At 35.1% G+C, this 23,483-nt stretch overlaps 1 protein-coding gene across 3 annotated transcripts; it reads right to left on the bottom strand.

The window, feature by feature from the left end:
• Window positions 1–1,888: 1,888 nt before the first annotated feature.
• LOC111511559 (1-acyl-sn-glycerol-3-phosphate acyltransferase alpha) lies at window positions 1,889–21,125 on the bottom strand. 3 transcript variants are annotated; one of them, XM_074169461.1, is made up of 6 exons: window positions 21,013–21,125; window positions 12,272–12,446; window positions 8,437–8,570; window positions 8,164–8,345; window positions 4,283–4,442; window positions 1,889–2,199 (listed from the first exon to the last, which is right to left on the bottom strand). In XM_074169461.1, exons 2-6 carry the CDS (start codon window positions 12,442–12,444, stop codon window positions 2,039–2,041), a joined length of 810 nt encoding a protein of 269 aa, XP_074025562.1. In that variant the 5' UTR covers window positions 12,445–12,446; window positions 21,013–21,125; the 3' UTR covers window positions 1,889–2,038. The 3 variants fall into 3 exon arrangements, with proteins under 3 accessions (XP_074025562.1, XP_074025561.1, XP_074025563.1); XM_074169460.1 differs by lacking the exon at window positions 21,013–21,125 and adding an exon at window positions 20,662–20,817; XM_074169462.1 differs by lacking the exon at window positions 21,013–21,125 and adding an exon at window positions 16,544–16,689.
• Between the last annotated feature and the right edge of the window lie 2,358 nt (window positions 21,126–23,483).

A 23,483-nucleotide genomic window follows, 5' to 3' on the forward strand; every position in this document is an offset into this window, starting at 1 on the left:
ACGATCGATTATCACTTGCTATCGTCCAACCCGTGCTAGGAATCACACGTTAACAGGTAAGACCTCGTTAATCCTTAGCTCGCACAAGATTCAACTTCTGAGGGTTGTCGTTCGTAGGGGTGCGACAGCTGGTTAACGGAAAAACTGATTTTAAACAGACAGATCTCTTAATATCGCGATCAACAGAAAGTTGTTACAAAAACAAATTTCGAGATTTCAGATATATAAGAGACATGAATTTCCTCCTAGGGGAGTATTGCAAAAGATCCTGATGCATTTAATTTGGTTGAAGGAAATCAGTATACCTCCATATTGAGGAAAATACATCCCAAATTCAACTTTGTTGATTTTTCTCTCTAAGCTCTCTTTACATTACATTATTTATATTTTATTATATGGTTGGTCCAACTTTCACCAAAAGAACTATTTGCACTCAAACAATTGAAGTGAATTTTGGCAGACATTCAATAAATAAAGGATTTCCTCAAGACTCAGTTTTAGGTCCAATTCTGTACCTATTATACATACAAAGTATTTGCCAAATTAAATTAACATATAAGCATACAATGTATGCAAATTATGCAATACTTTTATTTGCGAATGAAAACCCAAGTATTTTAGAAAATACAATTAATGATGATCTGAAACTTTTTGAAAAATGGCTTTACTAAAAATTTCTACTAGTTGACCCAAATGAAACTGAATTTAATACGATTCATTAAAAAAATGAGCAAGATATTACATTTCATATTGTTATAAAGAATACACAAATAAAACAAACTATGCAAATGAAGTACCTTGGTGTTCATGGTGACAATAAATTGAAATGGGATATACATATTGACAAACTTATTAAAAAAAATCAGCCATTATTGGAGCACTATGCATATGTCCAAAATTGAAACCAGAAACAGCAAAAAAAATTTAGACTCACATATTCTTAGCCGGACTAAATATTTATTAAATATATGGGGATCGTGCTGTAAAAATACCTTCAACAAAATTTCCATTGTTTAAAAGAAAGCATTAAAAGTACTGTATCTTCTTCCATATGAGAGTCCAACTATAACCAACTGAATTCAATAACACACACATCTTCTTCAGAAGAACATTTCATAATAGACAGACTAAAAATTTGCTTATATAGTGATTAAAAAAATTAAATCTAACCTCATGTTTATAAAACATTCAGAAATACATGATCATGATACAAGGCAACATAATCTGTTTCATCTGGATGCTGCAAGCTCTATAATGGACAAAAACGATTTAATCACAATATATTTCTGCTTTCATTGAATTGCCTGATCACATAAAAAACTGAAAATATTTTAAAATTCCAAAAATCATTAGTATAATTTATGTTTCAGGAAAGAAACTAGGATGAATAAAATATATTATTTTTGTGAAAAACCGATTTCATTTCGTTGTTTACTGATTTCTCAGTTTAAATGTCCTAAATTTGTATGATATGATTTGTGAATAGTCTTACATCAGAATAAGTCTGTCTGACTATTCATACTATTATATAAAAAATTATTTATATATGTGTATATATATATATATATATATATATATATATATATATATATATATATATATATATATATACATACATGTATATATATATATATATATATATATATATATATATATATATATATATATATATATATATATATATATGTGTGTGTGTGTGTGTGTGTGTGTGTGTGTGTGTGTCTATGTATATGTATATAATGTGTATATGCATAACTTTATTGCTTTTATAAATTTTAGTTGTTGTTGTAATTCTGTAATAATGTTGATTGATTAAATTGATTGATTTTATCAGAAAAAGCATGATTTTGACTTTAATGAATAATGTCTGACAGATTTTAAATAGATGTTTGACAGTGTTCCTTTTTTTATTATATAATATTATAAAATTGTTTCCTACAATATAAATCACAAGAATATCAATATTCACACAAAAGTCAGTGAAAACATCACATTTTACATAAACTATATTCTATACCCATAGTTTTCAACATCAACGTTACAGTTTACTTCTCCTCTCCACTTTGTCTGTAACAAGAGACTCTAAATGTTCCACATTTTCTGACATAGCCTTGTATGCTTCATCGATCAGCCTAGGAATATCTTCAACGCTGCAACCTTTTGTCGGGATGGCAGGTAGAATTCGGATTTTTATTTCACCTGAAAATAATTGTTCGTATCATACATAATGAAATAAAATGCATGATACATAATAAAATAATCTAATGAAAACACTTCATAAATCAAAAACACTTGTCGCGCGTTCTGCTGAACAAATTAGCATCATCGGGAGTCATGGGTGGAAACAGTGTTTTCTTTAAATTCATTTTAATTCATTTTTCCATTCAACTAAATAATTGTATATTATTCAACGAGCGAGAAATGATGCTATTACTCGTGAGAATGAAGTTTGTCGACTCGAGCCGAAGGCGAGCGCCGTTAAATCATTCTAGCAAGTAATGGTCATATCTCTCCGAGTTGAAAACTATACTTTTTCTGTGACTAACAACGGAAATATTTTAATCTAAGATTTATTTGTGAAGGCTATCCCGAATAAAAATAATACTATTACAAGAAGTAACCTAAACATTCAATAACATTTCCTATTTTTGTTATTTTATTTTATTTCTGATAGTTTGAAAATTGAGCGTGCCAGAGTTTCAATACACAAATTAGTACATTATCTACAGTTTTTAATAACTTTTATTTCGTTATTAACTGAACTTTCGAAAAATATAAAATTTTTCGGCACATTGTTTTTTCGTTAGAAACTATACCTATATTTTCACTCGAACTGCTACTTCAACGATTAAGTTTGACATTTGAGAGCATATTTTGGACTGTAAAGTTGTGATTTTACTCATCTGTGTTTGGCCTAGAGCTGTTGAGTTATGAATCTGGTCAATTGTGATTGGTTGGGAAGTGTGAGTTATGAATCATTTTAGTTTTAATGAAAATGCAAGGTTTAGCAATTGGAAGGTGATTTTTTCAAAAACTCTGATAAAGGTGTTTCAATATTTTATAAACAAAATCAATATTAATCGAGTATTTATTGATGAACAAGATCAATATGCGATTCAAAATCACCTGATCGTCGAGTAAATCGTTAGTTGTCTGGTTACTAGATTATAGAGATAAGATTTACCGAAACTCACACCAGTCATATTATAACGTTGTTAATTAATAATGATAATGCAGAAAGTATGTTTCTATCGATAAAACATACACACGTTCATTTGGTATTCACAATTATTGAGTCATATAGATTTTGTCAGCTGTATCTGAAATATATAAATACGGAAGAATATCTGATATTTTGAGATTAAAGTCAAAATTTCGAGATTGAAGTCAAAATTTCGAAAACAGAGTAGAAATTTCGTAATTAAAGTCGAAATTTCCAGATTGACGTAAAAATCACGAGACTTAAGTCAAAATTTCGAAATCAAAGTAGATATGTCGTGATTAAAGTCGAAATTTCGAGATTAAAATCAAAATTTCGAGATTGAAGTCAAAATTTCGAAAACAGAGTAAGAATTTCGAAATGAAAGTAAAAATTTCGTGATTAAAGTCAAAATTACGAGATTGAAATCAAAATTTCGAAATCAAAGTACAAATTTCGTGAATAAAGTCGAAATTTTGAGATTAAAGTCAAAATTTCGAGACTGAAGTCAACATTTCGAAATCAAAGTAAAAATTCCGTGATTGAAGTCAAAATTTCGAAATCAAAGTAGAAATTTCGTGATTAAAGTCGAAATTTCGTAATTGAAGTCAAAATTTAGAGATTGAAGTCAAAATTTCGAAAATAGAGTAGAAATTTCGTAGGTAAAGTCTAAATTTCAAGGTTAAAGTCTAAATTACGACACTGATGTCAAAATTTCGAAATCAAAGTAGAAATTTCGTGATTAAAGTCGAAATTTCGAGATTGAAGTCAAAATTACGAGACTGAAGTCAAAATTTTGAAATCAAAGTCAAAACTTCGTGATTAAAGTCGAAATTTCAAGTTAAAGTCAAAATTTTGGAATCAAAGTAGACATTTTCCGAGATTAAAGTCAAAATGTCGGATTTCAAAGTCGTAATTTCGGATGATCAAATATGTAACCTTTTTGAGCTTCCATAGAAATGAAACGTCAATAAAAATATATTCTTTGATGTTCGTTAGATAATTTTGCTGAGGTTATCTACAGAGAATTCATTTTCTCTGAATGATGCATGTATGAATGTGCTCACTATCTTGGAATCTTACCATCCTCAAATTTGTTAGGTGCCAAAAACGTGTATCTTGACACTGCAATTGGTTGAATGGGACACTGCGAGGCTACAGCCAGGTGAAATGCTCCTTTCTTAAAAGGTAACAATCGCTTCCCAGTGTTTCTAGTTCCTTCAGGAAACATAAGTACTCGAGCCTGAAAATCAATGATAGACAAACTGAAAATGAGAGTTTTCGTGAAAAGTTCATGACTAAATGATGAGAAATCGAGTTTACGCAGCAAATTGCTCACATAGATTTACAAGAGAATTCAACCAAATTATAGTGGAACGTTTCAATGAATACATTATCAAAACTTCTGAATGTCTGAAATGTAAAGGCAGATTTCCACCAAACAGACTCGCTTGCGACTAGTTTTCTTTTCAAAAACAAAACACTTCAGTTTAGAAAACAAACTCGACACTCGAGGTCCACCAAACAGACAAAAAGTAGTCTGAGTCGCTTGTTTTGTTATGATATGTTTTCTGTTGTTTCCACTACACGAACGGTTTTCACCAGGCCTTTGAAAGACGATATTTTTATAATGGCCTGCGGTTTTTCTGTAATTGAATCTTTCCAGCGAGAGGAGCGAAAGTCAAAAAAACCAAGATAGTGAATGAGATCATCGTTAAGACGACAACGTCTTTTCAGGCGAATTTTGAAACAGCCTAATATCAACAAGGCGTCTGGTCCTGATGAAGTGCCCCTCATCGTACTTGAAAAGTGCGCCAATTAACTCACACCAATATTATGCAGACTTCTCAACCTGTCTTAGAAGAAAGAGGGGTTTCCTTCTTGCTGGAGAATTCCTCGCGTTCAGTCTATTCCCAAAAAGACAAGAAAAATCTTTTAAATAACTATAGACCAGTCGCTTTGCTATCAGTGATATAAAAATTATGGAGACAAGCCATGAATAACCATATCTTTGAATATTTGGAAAGTTTTCTTAACATCTTAAGGGATCATTAATATGGCTTAATGGGAATCTAGACGTGACATCGGCATCGTTTTTTTCCAAAAATAATATCAGAACAGACAATTCGGCTTTCTGCTTCGATAAGTTTGTTGGGGGTTGAAATGGACACCAGTATGTCTGAAATGGACACCAATCATGTCGCTGGAATTGCAAAGGCTGCTTGCCAAAAGATTGGAACACTGTTCCGAACCACACAACTGTACACACCTCAGCAACTTCGAAGGTTTATAGAGCCCAGATCAGACCTTCTTTGGAGTATTGTTCTCATGTATGGAGCTCCGCCCTTAAGCATACCCTGAAGCTGCTGGATTCCATCCAGAAAAGAGCCATCTGTCTGATTAGAGTCACAAACATCACTTGCCACCTTGATAGTCTGGAACATTGAAGAAGGGTTGGAGATTTGTGCCCCTTTCATAGATACTTTTACGGGAGGTGTTCAAGTGACTTGACACATTTGATTCCACCAAAAGCGGTACATATCAGAGATACGCGACGGACTGTGGCTACTCATCGTTTTGAAGATCAACTCAGTACACCTCGAACTTCACTGTTTGAGAAGTCTTTCATTTGTAGAACTGCGTTTATTTGGAATGAACTTCCTGAGAAAGTGTTTTCGAATGAATTCAATCTCCAGCGATTCAAATCCAACTTGAATTGCTACCTTCGCACAAAGCGTTCTGTAACGCTTGTGTTTTGTTCTTAAAAAAATACAGAAGAGATGAAATTGTGGCAGATTTGATAAATGATGACCAAGGAATGAATAAAGACCTGAGATCATTGAAATTTACCCCTACCAAATATTAACACTGTAGATAAAGTAATAATGTCGCATGAAGTCACAAACCAAAACAAAATAGTGAATTGGGTAGTTGCTTGTTGTTGTCGCCAACCGTGTTCACATAACGAACTCTGTTTACAAAAACATACTCAAAACACCTAAACCCTTTGATCTATCCGCCTGCCGACGGAACATTTTATTGTTGACAAAAACAGTCGCCCGCGACACAAAGTTTTCAAAATGTTTCTTATTTTGACAACTCGAGTTTTGTCGAAATCTGTACAGTTACCGTTTTGTTGTGGTTTTGTCCATTTGGTGAATAATTGTCTCAGGAATATTAGCAGAGTATATAGTAAACTTAATTTTTCCCAGAAAACATCAGCTAAAAGGTCTTCCAGTAAGAGGTTTCGAATGTTTTTATTTGCTACTCGTCTCATCTAATTTTTTGTTGTTCGAGTTCAATGAAAACATTAATTGAAAATGCAATGTTTTTTAGTTAGGAAGTAATAAGAATAAATAAGATTAGAATGGGGAATGTTCCTCAATTTGGGTTATTTACATCAAATGCAAGTTCGAACGAAGTAAAGTTGAATTTAATTCATGAGTTTTTCAAATTCACTTCGAAAAGTATTCAAATTGATGTTTCAAATGTTGGGTTTTAATTTTTAAAGGGATTTGTTTCTAATTCACATATCGGCAACAGCGCCTATGTCAAGCTGAAATAATTTATTCGTACCTAGATATTCTACTTTAAAAAAGGAAAATATTATGTTTATAAATCAACAATTAAGGCAAAATATAAATTATAGTTCAATACCACCTTCACAAGCCACATAAACAACAGCTATTTTGCTATTTATTTATATAGAGGAAGATAAGTTAGGTGCACAAAATGTCATATATCACAGAATGTCTCGGAACTCGGAACATAAGTAACCAGAACAGCACGCCTCTGAAATATGTCATCTTTGTTTGTCTCATACAGGTAACAGATTCATTGTCCTTTATTAGCTATAACCGATGTTACCAAATGGTGAAATAGAAACGAATCCCTTTAAATGTTGAATGCATTATTTCATTCCTCTTTTTTAAGTATTTAAATAATTTTTTAAAGAAAAAGTTTGAAATGATAAGTTTAAAATGCGATGTTTTAGAGCTCTTTTATGTAAACTACTTGATTTTTGTCAGGAGGAACATTCCCCATTAAAATGTAGTTGAAGTATTTCCAATTACACGAATAGGTAAGTGTTATCAAATGAATAGATACTCAATTAATGAATATAAATATTAAACATAACGTAATAGTTGACAAAATATGCAAGTTATTAAGAATTATATATTTATCAATAATTTATAGACTTTATACGGCGTATTTTTTATAGGGACTACCGGTTGACCTCAAATGATACTGAAAATAGTTAAACACTGGGGGCTTTCTGCCCTGTATTTCGAAAGTGATTCAAGATATGTACACATTTTTCAATTCATATTCATAATGAATACAAATAGCAGAAAACCCATAGGAAATGAGATATTTGAAAAATTCAATTTTTTTGACCTTAGACATCGATAGTCGTAGCCAAATAGCCACTTATACTTACAATACTAGCTGTTCCCCGTTGTTTTACCCGCGTTATCGTGGGAACCTACCCTATGTGGGTACCTATTGATTGACTGACACTCTTATATCAAAGTACAGCCGAAGTTACTGAAGCTACAAACTTGAAATATGTAGATAGGTTCTTTGTATAGCGTAAATGAGCATCAAGAAAGGGAATCAGAAATTTTCACCCCAAGGGGAAAAATAGAGGTTTGAAGATTGTATTGAATTTCGTCAGTTTTCAAGTTGGAAACCTGAAGTTTTGGGTTAATAGAAAAATATTGTAACTATTAGTGTAAAATGGTCTCTCAAGAAACTTTATGTGACAAATTAAATTCTACGAGGGCAACAACTAGTTGAATCAATAATTTCTAGTTGCAATCTGTCTATTTGAGTAAGCTTAATTGTTCTGAGCCCAAACAGGTTATTGAACTGGATAGGAGATTAAGTTGAAAAATCAAAATACATTTTTCGAAATTTTTAGCATTTCATTCTCGTAAGATTGCCTTATTATGCATACAAACCTTTCTTTTTCTGATAATCTCCCCAGTTTTATTGATGACACTTTGAGCTTCACTGGATTTTGATCGATCGATAAAAATCGCTCCACACAACCAAAAAGCTAAACCGAACGGTTGGTAGTACATCATTTCTTTCTTCGAGATCACCGTGCATTTTGGCAGAACTGGCCAGAGGTGTGATAAAACTGCAACAAAAAGTCATCGAACCAGAATGAATGACCAATATCGTTCTGATGAATATAGGACCTTTCTCTCATCTTTGGATTCATGCCTTACCAATGAGGTCTAAAACGCTTTGGTGGTTTATCAAAACGACACTACCACTTTCTCGTACTATGTTTTCCTTTCCCTCAATTGTATATTTTAGTCCTAAAATTTTACAGGCGGCTCTAAAACCCATTGATGGCAATCTAGAAAATTTAGAGAACATTTTGATAAGGATTATATCATATAGTATATACGGTACATATATTATATACAGTATATGTATTATATATAGTATATATACTGTAATAGTATATATTATATACTATACCTAAAGTATGTAGTATACTATATGGCATATAGAGTATATAGTTTAATCTCAACCTAACGTTATATTTGTCAACATTTGCAATTTTAATAAAAAAAGATGAAACTACTGGGTTATTTTTTGATTTTTATGTCATGACAAATAGAACTAATAACAATTGTAAAAAAACTGGAGAAGGAAGGTCAATGTATTCATTTCAGAATGAAAATTACTGCATAGAAGGAACGCTTCTTACAAATTTTGTAACTTATCAATGATATGATCGACTAAGGTCTCTTTTTTTTCTGTTGCTTGAAGAATAGATAACAACATCCGAAAGTTTCGAATAGATCACGTCAGACATCAGTATTAAAAATATGTGTCAAATGAAATAATCGATATAACAATTGGATCCAAACCAAATGTGATATCTATATGATTTATAGTGAAACTTTAAATTTTCAAATGGAACACTCTGTAAATAATGCCATGTTTGCAATCTAAAACAATTACACGACAACTTTTTTCGATATTTTCTTATACTTATCCGTTACCGGTTTCGAAATATGAAATAATTTAATTTTTTTTCTTCGGAAATCATGACGTATAAAAATGCTAGTATCTTTGAGAAAAGGAAAGCTATGGTACCGAAATTTGCTCTGGAGTTAGGTGATACTTGGAGGCTCCCACACTTCAGCGTAATCTCCGTTATTTCAATACAGGATGGTGAGAAAATACAGTTTTTTAGTTTGATTGAAAAAGTGATTGAAAGTTGATTATTTCAAATAGAACTTCCTGTGTATTATTACAAATTCAGAAAGCCGTTGAAATTTGCTTTCTTTCTGTATATATCATGCGTATACCTAACTAGTCAAGTTTCGGACTTATGAACATTTATTTGTGAAAATGTCCCTTCTGATAGGTTAGGTTAGGTTAGGTCCAAAGTGAGCGGCACTCGAGTGGCACTCGACCAAATGAACCCAACCCCTTAACAAAGCCGATTATTTTGTATGATGAGTGGTCTTTCAGGTCAGATGTTAGAGTACGGCTCTACCGAGTTTGGAGTCGCAAACTCGACATCCATCTCCTCTGTAGACTCGCTCCTGAACTAAATTCACAGGGAGGTCAGTTGGAGTCGTAAACTCGACATCTATCTCCTCTGTAGACACGCTCCTGAAATAAATTCACAGGGAGGTCAGTTGGAGTCTAAAACTTGACATCCATCTCCTCTGTAGACTCGCTCCTGAACCAAAATTATAGGGAAGTCAGTTGGAGTCGTAAACTCGACATCCATCTCCTCTGTAGACTCGCTCCTGAACTAAATTTATAGGAAGGTCAATTGGAGTCGTAAACTCGACATCAATCTCCTCTGTAGACTTGCTCCTGAAATAAATTCACAGGGAGGTCAGTTGGAGTCTAAAACTTGACATCCATCTCCTCTGTAGACTAGCTCCTGAACTAAATTTACAGGGAGGACAATTGGAGTCGTGAACTGGAAATCCAGGTCCTCTGTAGACTCGCTCCTGAAATAAATTTACAGGGAGGTCAGTTGGAGTCGTAAACTCGACATCCATCTCCTCTGTAGACTCGCTCCTGAACTAAATTCACAGGGAGGTCAGTTGGAGTCGTAAACTCGACATCTATCTCCTCTGTAGACTCGCTCCTGAACTAAATTTACAGGGAGGTCAGTTGGAGTCGTAAACTCGACATCCATCTCCTCTGTAGACTCGCTCCTGAACTAAATTTACAGGAAGGTCAATTGGAGTCGTAAACTCGACATCCATTTCCTCTGTAGACTCGCTCCTGAACTAAATTCACAGGGAGGTCAGTTGGAGTCGTAAACTCGACATCCATCTCCTTTGTAGATTCGCTCCTGAAATAAATTTACAGGGAGGACAATTGGAGTCGTGAACTCGACCTCCAGGTCCTCTGTAGACTCGCTCCTGAAATAAATTTATAGGAAGGTCAGTTGGAGTCTAAAACTTGACATCCATCTCCTCTGTAGACTCGCTCCTGAACTAAATTTACAGGGAAGACAATTGGAGTCGTGAACTGGACATCCAGGTCCTCTGTAGACTCGCTCCTGAAATAAATTTACAGGGAGGTCAGTTGGAGTCGTAAACTCGACATCCATCTCCTCTGTAGATTCGCCCCTGAAATAAATTTACAGGGACATCAGTTGGAGTCGAAAACTTGACATCCATCTCCTCTGTAGACTCGTTTCTGAACTAAATTCACAGGGAGGTTAGTTGGAGTCGTAAACTCGACATCTATCTCCTCTGTAGACTCGCCCCTGAAATAAATTTACAGGGACGTCAGTTGGAGTCGAAAACTTGACATCCATCTCCTCTGTAGACTCGCTCCTGAACTAAATTTACAGGGAGGACAATTGGAGTCGTGAACTGGACATCCAGGTCCTCTGTAGACTCGTTCCTGAAATAAATTTACAGGGAGGTCAGTTGGAGTGTTGAACTCGACATCCCTTTAGATATTCCCATTCGGTATTTTGCAAGCAGGCCATTCCCCAAAAAGTGTTCTCTGAAATCGGATATATGCTGCGTGTTTTTTAGAAATAGTTTCAATGGTTCGCTTAGACTGACCAAATCACTTATTATAGAATAGAATGTTATGTAAACCACATCTGAAAAGGATAGAAATTTCAGTTGATATGTTCTTTACTACTGAAGAAAAAGCTAGATTATGGTTTTTATCGATTGTAGCTGCTTAGATTTTTGTAAGTACTGATAAATTTATTTTATCTCCAACAGTTTCATTTTGTAATAAAAAATATTGCTTTATTTTTCAACTACACCCTGTTTTGGTCCAAATAAATATATTTTCGGCAACATTTTATCTTATCTGAAACTGATGAACTATACCGTATACAGCAAAGTGCGTAAGGTCAAATAAATGTCGCTTTTTCCAGTATAATAGTTTTTTATTAGCTAGAGTATCGTAGGTACGATGAGTATGAGTTTCGTCTATTACTAATTATTGTAATGCAACATAAAATCTTGGAAAAATATAGGTCAAAGTGTACTTTATAACATTTTAAAAAGATGTAACGAAATTATTTGTGAAAATTGCGAAAAAATACATTTTTCAAATTGCAAGGAATTGGCACTTTTGCATATAAATACTGACGATGGTTTTCCATCAAGATTTACACATGTTCACATGGTGGTATAAATAAATCATGGTGATGACGCTTCTATGAATGTGGGCAACATAAAACTACGAAATCGAAAATGCTTTATTGAATTGTCTGTTTCAACGAAATATATTGTTGAATATTAGCGGTTGTATTTCTGTGGTATTGAATAGAACCGTAAAGAAATCATAACAACAAGAACGCCACAGGGTAGTATTTTTGGACCAGTGATATTCTTTCTCTACGTTAACAATCTTCCTAAGCACATAAGTCGTGGTAAACTATACTTTTATGCAGATCATTTATACCCGAAACTTTATTTTAACTTGTAAATGAAAATCTGTCCAAATTGCCTAAAACCACGGTGCTTCTAATTATAACTATTTAGTTTGTGTGAAAATCCTAAAATTTGTTTTCAAAATTTTCATAAATGAACTTTGGTTACTTACAACGCATTCTTGCTATTTTTTGGCCGCACCAACCACAAGGGAATCATCATGCACGACGACACACAACAAAGGGTGAAAACAGAAAACTTCATCCAACATTTCGCTGCGGCATTGGTTTTCCAAAGAATTGTGCCAGTTGGCAATAGTATACACGCGTACTGCCACAAACTCATTTCTGAAAATCAAATGGATCCATGGAACACTGAATAAACGGTCCAAAAATCATTTAGTTTACCTAATGATAAGAATCGGACAAAAAAATTGTGGAGTGGAATATAAAAAATGATAACGCAAAGTGTTTTTATAGGAATTGAACAAGGGGATTTTTGTTCTCTACTTGTTGAAAATACTTCTTAAACACTAACACAATATTTAGAAAAACTTTTTCATTTTCTAGATCCCTAATACATGAAGTAGAAAAGTAGGAATCCTGACCCCTGAATTACTGCGAGGGTTGCCTTTTATGTTTCGGGATTTGGCAACCCTAGTGTTGCAATCTGGCAACTGACAGCTATATCGTAAAGTTGGACATTTTTGAGCTTATACGTACTCAGAACGTTGTGACATACGCGCGCTCTTTGTATTTTTTACAGTTACTTAAAAGATTCATCTCGGCCCAAAAATGGAATTAAATCGTGAACATTTTCGTGCCATTATTTTTTACAACTTTCGACGTGGATTAATTCAGCAGCAGTGCATGGATGTACTTAATTCAATTTTTGGCGATGAAGCTCCATCAAGGACCAGTGTTTCTTGATGGTATGGTGAAATTCAATCGTTGTCGTAGTTCACTCCAAGACGAATTTCGTGAAGGTCATCAAAAATCAGTCGTTGTTTCGAAAACAATTGATGCTGTGCGCGAACTGATATTGCAAGATTGTCATGTGACCTATCGTGATATTGAAACAACCTTAGACATTAGTGGGACCAGCATATATACATTCAGTATTGCATAAACATTTGACTGTCAAAACATCTGCATAAACATTTAACTGTTCGCTTTGGATCCCACACAATTTGTCAATCGCTCAAAAAAAGGCTCGTGTCGATTGGTCGAAGGAAACGCTCAAAAAATACGATCGCGTTGCTTCGAAATACGTCTATGACATCGTGACAGGTGATGAATCGTGGATTTACGTGTATGAGCCGAAAAAACGGTACATGTCACAATCGTACCACTAGAACAACACAAAACAGTCAATTCTGAGTGGTACACAACCATTTATTTGCCAGTTGTCTTCCAAGAAATCAGGAAAACCAACCACCGAAGACGGATCACTCTTCACCACGACAATGCGAGCTCTCACACATCGGCTGTGTCATCGGCGGCAAACCAATATCTTGAACCTTTCCTGTTGCCGTGAAGAATCCACTTTTCATCAAATGTAACGATACGAGCCAAAAAAATCATTTTGGTTGCGCAAAAGCAAAGAAGAACAATCTTCGAAACATGACATTTCTGTAAATTGTTCAAAACGTGGGGAACCCACTTTTTGAGCTTATTGGCCTTTCCAATACGTTTCAAACTGCATGGGAGCTGACACCCAGTTCTTCTGCCGACCCACAATCCGTTTGTGATGGGTCACTCTCCGAATCCGATACAATAATGCCAGGACATACAATTCTGCTTTCTGCTTCGATGAGCTTGTTGGGGGTTCTGTATTTGTAGAGTAGGGAGGGTGAGTGTGAACCCACAGCACTTAGGCCACATGTGACCCATTGTACATCCTCTTAAGGAGTTGTCCTCCTAGGTCTTCATCCATCCTGTCCTTTCCAGGAAGGTGGTCAGGTCTCTGGCTTCTTTATATCGGCAGGTGTAGGCCAAGACTCGCCGAACACACACTCTCTTTGGCCACCTTGAGGTATCTCACGGCGGCCTCCGCGAAGGTTTTGGAAGGTGCAGCGACATTACTGTCGTTGCGCGGCTTCTTCAACCTTCCTGGGGTTCCCCTATAGGAAGGTGTTCAAGTGAGGGCGCTTTCCTGCATGGGCAGCCGGTTTCTTGCCTTTATTCAAGGCGAAGATCTTGGCGCCCGTCCACGATGGCATCTTCCTGTTCACACGTCCTGCATAGAGGTGTGTTCACTAGCCCCATATTATTGAGGTGTTTCCTTAGTTGACAGTGGCCAGTCAGAAATCCCACTATTAGGCGTAGATTTTTCTTGGGCATTGCCAGATATTTCTTCGGCGCCAGTTTCCCAGGGTCACCCAAGGTGATCCTGACTAGACTACATTCTTTGATTCCATCTCATCTCTTTAGAGATTAAGCATGGGTGTAACATTTGGCTAGTTCCGAAATTGTCGAAATCATCAGGCCGTAGGTACCACTGGGTCTTAAAATTTTTAGTCCAGCCGCTTCCTTGGCTGAAGAGTCGGCAATGCGATTACCTTTACTCCTGTCGTGCCCTTTAACCCACCTCAGGATAATGTTATTATCTACCGAGGCTTTGGCGAAATCTTGGTGGCACTCTAGTACTAGCCCTGAGGTAACACGTTGTCTGTTCAAGGCTTATAGGGCTCGTCTGCTGTTATTTCAGATTGTTATGTGTGGTAATTTTTTAGTGACGATTGAGATACCAGCCAGTTCTGTTTGGACCACGCTGGTATTTTTTCCCATTCCCCACTCAATCCTTAGGCTTAGTGATCTGGAGTACACTCCACTTCTTTGGTTTTTGAGCCGTCTATATATATATGCGTATTGCATTTGTAGCATCTGACTGTGTGTTCTGTTTTATTTGTATAAAACCCACAAACCTGGGTTCAATTGCATCAGTGGTTGTCTGTAGCAGAAGTTGTACAGTGAGCGCTTTTCGTCATAGGATCAGCCTCAATTGACCCATTCCTACTTCGAGGTTTCACCAGCCGTGCGGAATCGTAACATGACCATTAACGCAACCTTCTTAACGTACATGTCAAGAGGGGTAATTAATTCCATTGCCGGTGTTCTCATGGCTCCTGTGATGTTTAAACAAGCCAGTCGCTGTATTTGATATAATTTTTGGATAGCCGTTGCTTGTAGAACTTTCGGTTCCCATGCAATGGTTCCGTACGTTAACATAGGTCTTATTATTGCAGTGTAGATTGTTAGGGGTTTAAAATGGACACCAATATGTCTTGGCAAAATCATATCACTGGAATTGCAAAGGCTGCTTCTCAAAAGCTTGGAACACTGTTTCGAACCAGAAAACTGTACACACCTCAGCAACTTTTCATGCTTGATAGAGCTCAGATCAGACCTTCTTTGGAGTATTGTTCTCGTGTATGGAGCTTCGCCCCTTAGCATACCCTGAAGCTGCTGGATTATATCCAGAAAAGAGCCATCCGCCTGATTGGAGACGCGAACATCACTTAAAACCTTGGTAGATTGGAACATGGTAGAAAGGTTGGGGGATTTTTCTCTCTTCTATAGATACTTCCACGGTTGATTCCTCCAAGAGCGGAACATATAAAAAAAACGCGACGGACTGTGGCTGCTCATCGCTTTGAGGTTCAACTCAGTTCACCTCGAACTTCACTGTATAAGAACTATTTCATTTGAAGAACGGCGTTTATGTGGAATAAACTTCTTGAGTACGTTTTTTCAAACGGATTTAATCTCCAGCGATTCAAATCCAATGGGTCCTCAAATACTCGTCCTGAATCACTATAGGTCGTCCACTTTGGGGCTCATCTTCGAGGCTAAAATCTCCAGAACGAGATTTCGCCAAAAAACGTCTAACAGCGCATTCATTAACACTATCATTGCCAAATGCCTGGTTAATTTTTCGGACTGTTTGGGCAGCGTTTTGGTTCAATTTGAACTCGTAGATGAAAATTGGTTGAGAATCGCTTGACAACATTATATTAGCTGAAGAAGAAAAAAATCAAAATTTGGAAAAAATCAACAGCATCAATGTTTAAAGTTCAAAATTCTCTATCGATCAGTATATACCTTGACACAGTAGAATGAATATTTATTGACATATGGAGCAACAAAAACACATGACATTAAAACGGACAGAACCTCTGAAACAACCTAATACTTTCCTAAATACTTTCAACGGTAAAATTGAAACCTATTTTTGGCCAGCGTTAAATATTCAAATTACGATTATTGTTTTCAGCTAATGTTTGAATGTCAAGTCAAGGACAAATTTTCGATGTTCCACTTCAATACTTTTTACCCTGTATGGCCTAATTTTGAAGATTTCATGTCACTGTCAGTCACAATAACGATTTAGTAAATAGTTTATAATTTCTTTTAACGATGAAAAGTAAATTTTTTCCTCCTACCTGGTTTAGTTGCTTTCGCTTATTGATTTTGTGATCTCAACTCACTTCTCCAAGTCTTTCTATTTCTTAAAACACTGTACTGTTTGTTGGTCTCAGATTCCGCACAAAATTGAATAACCAGTTTGGTGAACAGAATATATATATCTGACATTAGATTACATAAAAGAAAGCGGAACTATGAAGACCTTTTATATTTACTTGAAAATGATTCATAACAAATCTAGAAGATATGAATTCGTTAAATATGATTTACAGAGTAAAGTTTTCAGTGTATTTACTGTGCTAATATTATGATTTTCTTTGTAGGTATACAAGCCCAAGAAGCTTGAAGCTGTAAATAATAGTGATAATAATATTTATTGAATTCGTATTGATCACGAAGTGATATAAAATGATGATCGAAATAATTTTTATCTGATTTAACATCACATATGTTTTCAACATATATACAGTGTGTAAAAGCCAAATGGAATAAATTCATTATTTCAGTTACTGTAAATATTTTGAAAAAAATCCCGAAATACGTCAAATGTAAATTATAATTTGACATTCTACAACGTAAAAATGCCACCCCTACCTTCAACCCCCTTCGAATGACAGGTACAACCCCCCATTTTGAAAATGGAAAGTATAGGTTAGGTTAGGTTAGGTTAGGTTAGGTTATCGCATTCAAGATTATTGCAACAATTAAGATAAAATAAATTAAAATCATGTGGTTACCGAAATACTATCAAAAACTAAAATGTAATGCAAAACGTAATGAAATGAAGAATACGAAAACGAAATATGGATGTTAACAATATAGATGTTCAAAATGTTCACTGCGAACGTCTTGGCAACATCCTAATCTCAAATAAAAATGTCTTCTAACATTATTTAACATATCAGGCGTGACCGATCTAATCTCAAGCGTTATTCATTCTTTTAATTCATTTAAATCTGAAAGTTTACTTTTGTACACATTGCTCTTTACGTATCCCTATAAAAAGAAATCTCATGATGAAAGATCAGGTGATCGCGCTGGTCATTCAATCAATTCTCGCCTCCCTATCCACCGATTGGGAAATGTTGTATCGTGGTATTGCCGGACATTAACTTGATAATGTGGTAGTGCTCCATCCTGCTGAAACTATATTATATTCACTGGAACTTAAGGATTTCTGGATCAGGATATAAATTTGCAAACTTAGAATTACATCATTTTGAAGTAGTGCCAAATAATTATCGTCATTCTAGTTGCCCCCAATGAAAAACGGACCAATGATATGGTTTCCTACAATCCCTGCCCAAACATCAACCTTCTGAGGGTATTGCGTGTGTTCTTCTCTCATCCATTGAGGATTTTCCGTTAACCAGTAGCGGCAATTTTGCTGATTAGCATGACCGCTAAGAGATAAAATACACTCATCATAACGTCTTCTAATTGGATGATATTGTTATCCAACCTGTCCATCATTTGCTCACAAAAAAAGTGTTTCTATCAAAATCGCCTTCCATGAGTTCCTGAGTAAGTATCATTTTGTAGGGATGCATTTTATTTTCTTTTAATATGTTTACTATCGATGTATGGCTAACATTGAATGTAGTGGATGCCTGTCTACTCGATGTATGTGGGTTTTCCTCAAACTCAAGCATCACACCTCATTTGCGTTGGTAGCTTATTGCGTTGGTAGCTGCTTTTTTTATTTGCCCCACATGACCAAGCTCGCGAAACTGCTTCTCTATTTTGCTTATTGTTCTTGAGATATGGGCGGTAGATTAGGAAATTTCTCATGAAATAGGCGAGCTTTAAACTTAAATTAAAATATTAAACAACTAATGTTGTAACATACAAAACAAGTTGTTAAGGCGTTTCAAACTAACGTTGCCACGGAAATTATTTACAGTTTTTAAAAGAATATATCTCAAAAGAACATTGCTATGATTTTTGTATACTTTCTTATTTTCAATGTCTCAACATAAAATAAGTTTTGAGTATATTGCAATAACTTTTGAATGTATTTTATCAAATTTCGGTAACCACATGATTTTAATTCATTTTATCTTGATTGTTGTACTAAACATGAAAGCGATAACATTTTTGAATAGAGAATGAAGATACCTTTCAAACGATATATCACAAGCCTATACTTCCCATTTAAAAAATTGAGGGTTTGTGCCTGCCATTCGACGGGGGTTGAAGGTAGGGGTAGCATTTTTCCGTTGAAGTATGTCAAATCATAATTTAAATTTGACGTGTTTCGGGATTTTGTTAAAATATGTACCGTAACCGAAATAATGAATTTATTCTATTTGGCTTTTACACACTTTATGATGAATATTAAAGTACACATCTGGGTCAAAATCGATTTAGATTTGAATTGTAGTAGTTATTGTACACCAATGTAATTTATGAGTACATTAACAAAATAATTAAATGAAGAGAAATTAATTTTTGGGATATTTTCCTTTTTTCCTAAAAAAGTGTAAATCTACTGAATAAAGAATGCAATCTTTGTAAAGATTTTATTTTGAAATTGTTTGCTTTCTTTCTTTCTTTGGAAGATTCCCACAGAAAAAAAGCCAACACTTTTCTAATTTAAACAATTTCAGTTCAGGAATAGATTTCATAGTCAATGGTAATTTATTAAAAAATCTTCGGCCAATCATAGATGGAGAATTGGAAAGGACATTTTTTTTTGGAAAAAAGTACATGTAGGTCATTATGTTGTTGGTTTTTAAATTTTTTAAATCGCAGTACCTATACAAATATATATACTTCAAAAATAAACAGACATGGCAGAGTTAAGATTTTAAATTCTTTAAAGTAATTCTTGCAACTGGTTGTACTCGATAAACATCATTAAATTTTGGTGACATTGCCCAAAAGACAATGCCATATCTCAAGGTACATTCTGCCTGAGCAAAGTACTGCATAATCAAGTAGTTATGGGTAAGAACACATCTTAGATTACGAAGCATATAAATCACAGAATTCTTATTTGAAACGACTGTCTCACAGTGTTTTCTCTAGTCAAGACACTCATCGACATGTTAAATATTTCCACCAACTATCGCCTAATTCATCATATATTTTTGTCATATCTCACATTTCTTTTGGTTTTTAAAAATATCTTCAAACGAAACTATAAGTTTTGCTTGTTTTACAAAATTTTTAGAAAAACTAATAGCGTGTAATTTGGCGAAAAATAAGCTTATGGTAGAATTTCATACTGTACCTACGTAGAAAACAAAAAAAAACTTTTCTGTAAACGATATAATTTCTTCACGAGTGAAAGAGCTTCAACATTTCATAGATTAAGTTGCAATAGCAAGAACCGCTCTTCACAGGGTAAATGAAAAAATAAATTGTAATAATTTAATTAATCATTTAGATTAAATATTTAGAGAATACTTCGAGAATGATGAAGATTCCATAACACTGTTAAATATTGTACAAAAGGGATATTGCCAGGAATCGTACTTCAAAAGGCGCGACCTCGTCAATCCTTAGCTCGTAAAAAAATTCACTTCTGAGGTTTGTCGTTCGTAGGGGAGGCGACAAATGGTTAACGGAAAAACAGATAGATTTAACAGATAGTGACCGCTGGATTTGTTGAGAAACAAACTTCTAAATCATTAGAGATACTATGATGAACATCATGGATCAGCTGTTACAGCTATTCTTCTAGAAAACATTACATTTTCGTATTTTTCATGACTTATAATGTACGATAATAGACATCGATGACAACTTTATTCGGTGACGAAATTTTTACCAAATCATGTTTTAATGTCTGGCCTAAACTATGATTTCTCTATGCTGTAATTTCTGCAACTACTTTTTTCTTTCTGTTGGAATATAATCAATGAATAGAAGTTTCCCGAACCAATATACTATAAGTTCTTTTTCATATTTTCATTACTGTAATAAGTTTATTTATATGTTATAAGGTGTTTACTTGCAACAGCAGTGGCAACACTGGAACTAGATAGTAAAGTAAATTTCTTGAGTCACGATGTTAATAATATTCTATGTGAAAGTGAACAGAGAATAAATTAAATTTAGGTTGAAAAAGAGTACTGAGTTGGAGATAAATATTGATTCAAACCAAAATAATTATTAAAAAAACATTTACCTCTTGCTCCTTCACCGATTATAACTAGCACAAAAAATATCAACTATAAACGAACTTAAATGAACATCTATCTTCATACTATTATTAGATCAACAAAAACGCGTGTTGTCATTTGTGCGTTGACGGTTTGTTTATTAGTACGTAGATAGATGTCGGTGATGAGGCCTTCCCACCAAATACCTAACACATTTCATAGTAGGACGAGTAGGTACTCCTAGTCTACAGTTTGACATAATAGGTACACCTAATTTATGAAAGTTTTATTACTATGAATGGAATACAGTAAAACTAAGTTAGATTGTAAAAAAAATTCAAAACACTTCACAAACAGATCAATAAAGAAAAACTTACACGAACACTGTATTCATCATAAAAGCGAGTAGGGCCAGTAGGGCGAGTAGGCGGCGATCGATGTCGAAGCTTTGCAACTGACCGCCTCGTTTATCTTTAATATTCGAGGATCAAGTTGTCTGTCGATCCCATAGATGGCGTCTTTGAAACGACAGATGTCATCGACCTTAGTCGAAATTACGACTTAAGATCTCGTTATTTCGCCTTCAAACTCGAAAATTTCGATTTTGATGTAAAAATTTCGACTGTGAACTGGAAATTCCGAGAATAATGTCATAATTTCCAATTTAAAATCGATTTAAAACTCGAAATTTTGAGATTAAAGTCGTAATTTCGAGTTTGAAGTCGTAGTTTAGAGTTGCTAGTCGGAATTTTGACATTAAATTAAAAATTTCGAGTTTTAAAATTGTTATTTCCAAAAAAAAATCGTGAAAATATGTGGCCCTTCTGCTCTTCCTACAATATTTATAACTGACAGTTTTATATTTCACCAAAACTTTTTTCAATATGTGAAAGGCTGCAATCTGACTACAAACTTTTATACTTATTGAAGCCTAATTACAGGTTATTCCAACGAAAACTAGACTCACCCTGTAACACAGAAATGGAAAAGTGTGTTAAAAAATACGTGAATATTATGAAATTCGTACCCACTTGCGAGAAGTTAGTTTGACAACAAACAACAACACGAACAAAATTACTGAATCATCTACTATATAATAATTCCTGACATTGAGTTGTTCCGGGAAAGAAAACGGCATTTCGTAGCAATTCTCTGTTGCAGTTATTATGGATTTTCACGAGTGACAGTGAAAAAATTCTATTGTTCTACTTCGGACATCCTAAAAGAAATGCAATGGTAAGAGATCAGGTGATGTAGCTGATGGCTCTAGCTCACTTTACCAAGAACTATTTCAAGCAAATATTGAAATTTGTAGTTTGACTAAATTTGAATTGACGTCAATCTAGGCAATCAGCAACATTCAACATGAATGTTATATTAGGAAAAATAAAACCACATAACCTAATGTACCCAAAAACATTTTTTATTCCTGAAACACGGTATTACTCAAGAAACTGACAGTTTAAAATCTATTCAGTATTTTGATGTTCAGTGACTAGAATGTACCTACGTTAAAAAAGGTACTAGGTGTGAATAGTCAACTATTCAATCAAAAAAAACTCAATCAAAAAACAGAAATTTTCAATTATTCCTGTAGTTTGTTCTTTGAATGAAAAATTGTTGGACAGTAAACGCTATTATTATTTCGCCTCAAAAGGGGTTGTTGGTTAGACCCTGTACCCGATGGTCCAAAACATTCCGATTCGTTAGGACCGAGAATCTTGTACCTTGACCAGACTTGGTGAACCAAGGATTTATTACTATTATTATTAGAAGCAGTCTCTTTGACAAAATAGAACAAAGTGACAAGGTCAAATCACAGCAACATAAGGCTTGAAAATTGAATTTTTCCAGCGTTTGCAAATCTATTATCAGATTCTAATCCGACGACATAAAAATCGTGTGCTAAAATTTTCTATTCATTCCTACATTTTATCTGATATTTCAATTACGTCATCACTAAGTACTCGACAAAGACAATGAAACTAATTATTCCAATATTTGTATTTTCTCGTTATTCCCCATCGTCCTCTCAAGCACTGAAGCTACACGATCTTAAAGACCTCGTCCTGAAAAAAATATACCGAGTGCAATTCTCATTGATTGTTTTAACAATGGAACATGAAATTTGCAGTCGCCTGGCACTGATTTACCACGCGTTGTATCGTCAGACAAGATTCAGTGGAGTGGCCAGCTAGATCACCCGCTTTTATCAAGCTTAAACATCTAGAATATCTGCGACTGACCCGTGGGTTGGGCTACCTATCGGGTGGCGGATGGGGTAACGGCCGGGGGCTGGGGGCCCTGTCCGGGAAGCCAATATGTGGCCTTACGGACGGGATTGCCGGACTCCTGGTCAGTGGCAGAAATAAGTAGGGTGAGGGGAACTAACACTTCCCAAAAGCTTCTGCGAAACATGCCATCGTGGACGGGCGCCAAGATCTTCGCCTTGAATAAAGGCAAGAAACCGGCTGGCCTTGCAGGAAAGCGCCCTCACTTGAACACCTCCCTATAGGGGAACCCCAGGAAGGTTGAAGAAGCCGCGCAACGACAGTAATGTCGCTGCACCTTCCAAAACCTTCGCGGAGGCCGCCGTGAGATACCTCAAGGTGGCCAAAGAGAGTGTGTGTTTGGCGAGTCTTGGCCTACACCTGCCGATATAAAGGATATGTTTCCTAGTGACCTATACACCTTCCTGGAAAGGACAGGATAGACGATGACCTAGGAGGACAACTCCTCGGGAGGATGTACAATGGGTCACATGTGGCCTAAGTGCTGTGGGTATATACTCACCATCCCTATTATATACATACATATCTGGGACTAAGAACTGGTCAGCAACGACAGG

Source organism: Leptinotarsa decemlineata, unplaced genomic scaffold (assembly GCF_025532065.1).
Source record: "Leptinotarsa decemlineata unplaced genomic scaffold, Ldec_3_MD MMD2_P_RNA_scaffold_5, whole genome shotgun sequence".
Lineage (NCBI taxonomy): Eukaryota > Metazoa > Arthropoda > Insecta > Coleoptera > Chrysomelidae > Leptinotarsa > Leptinotarsa decemlineata.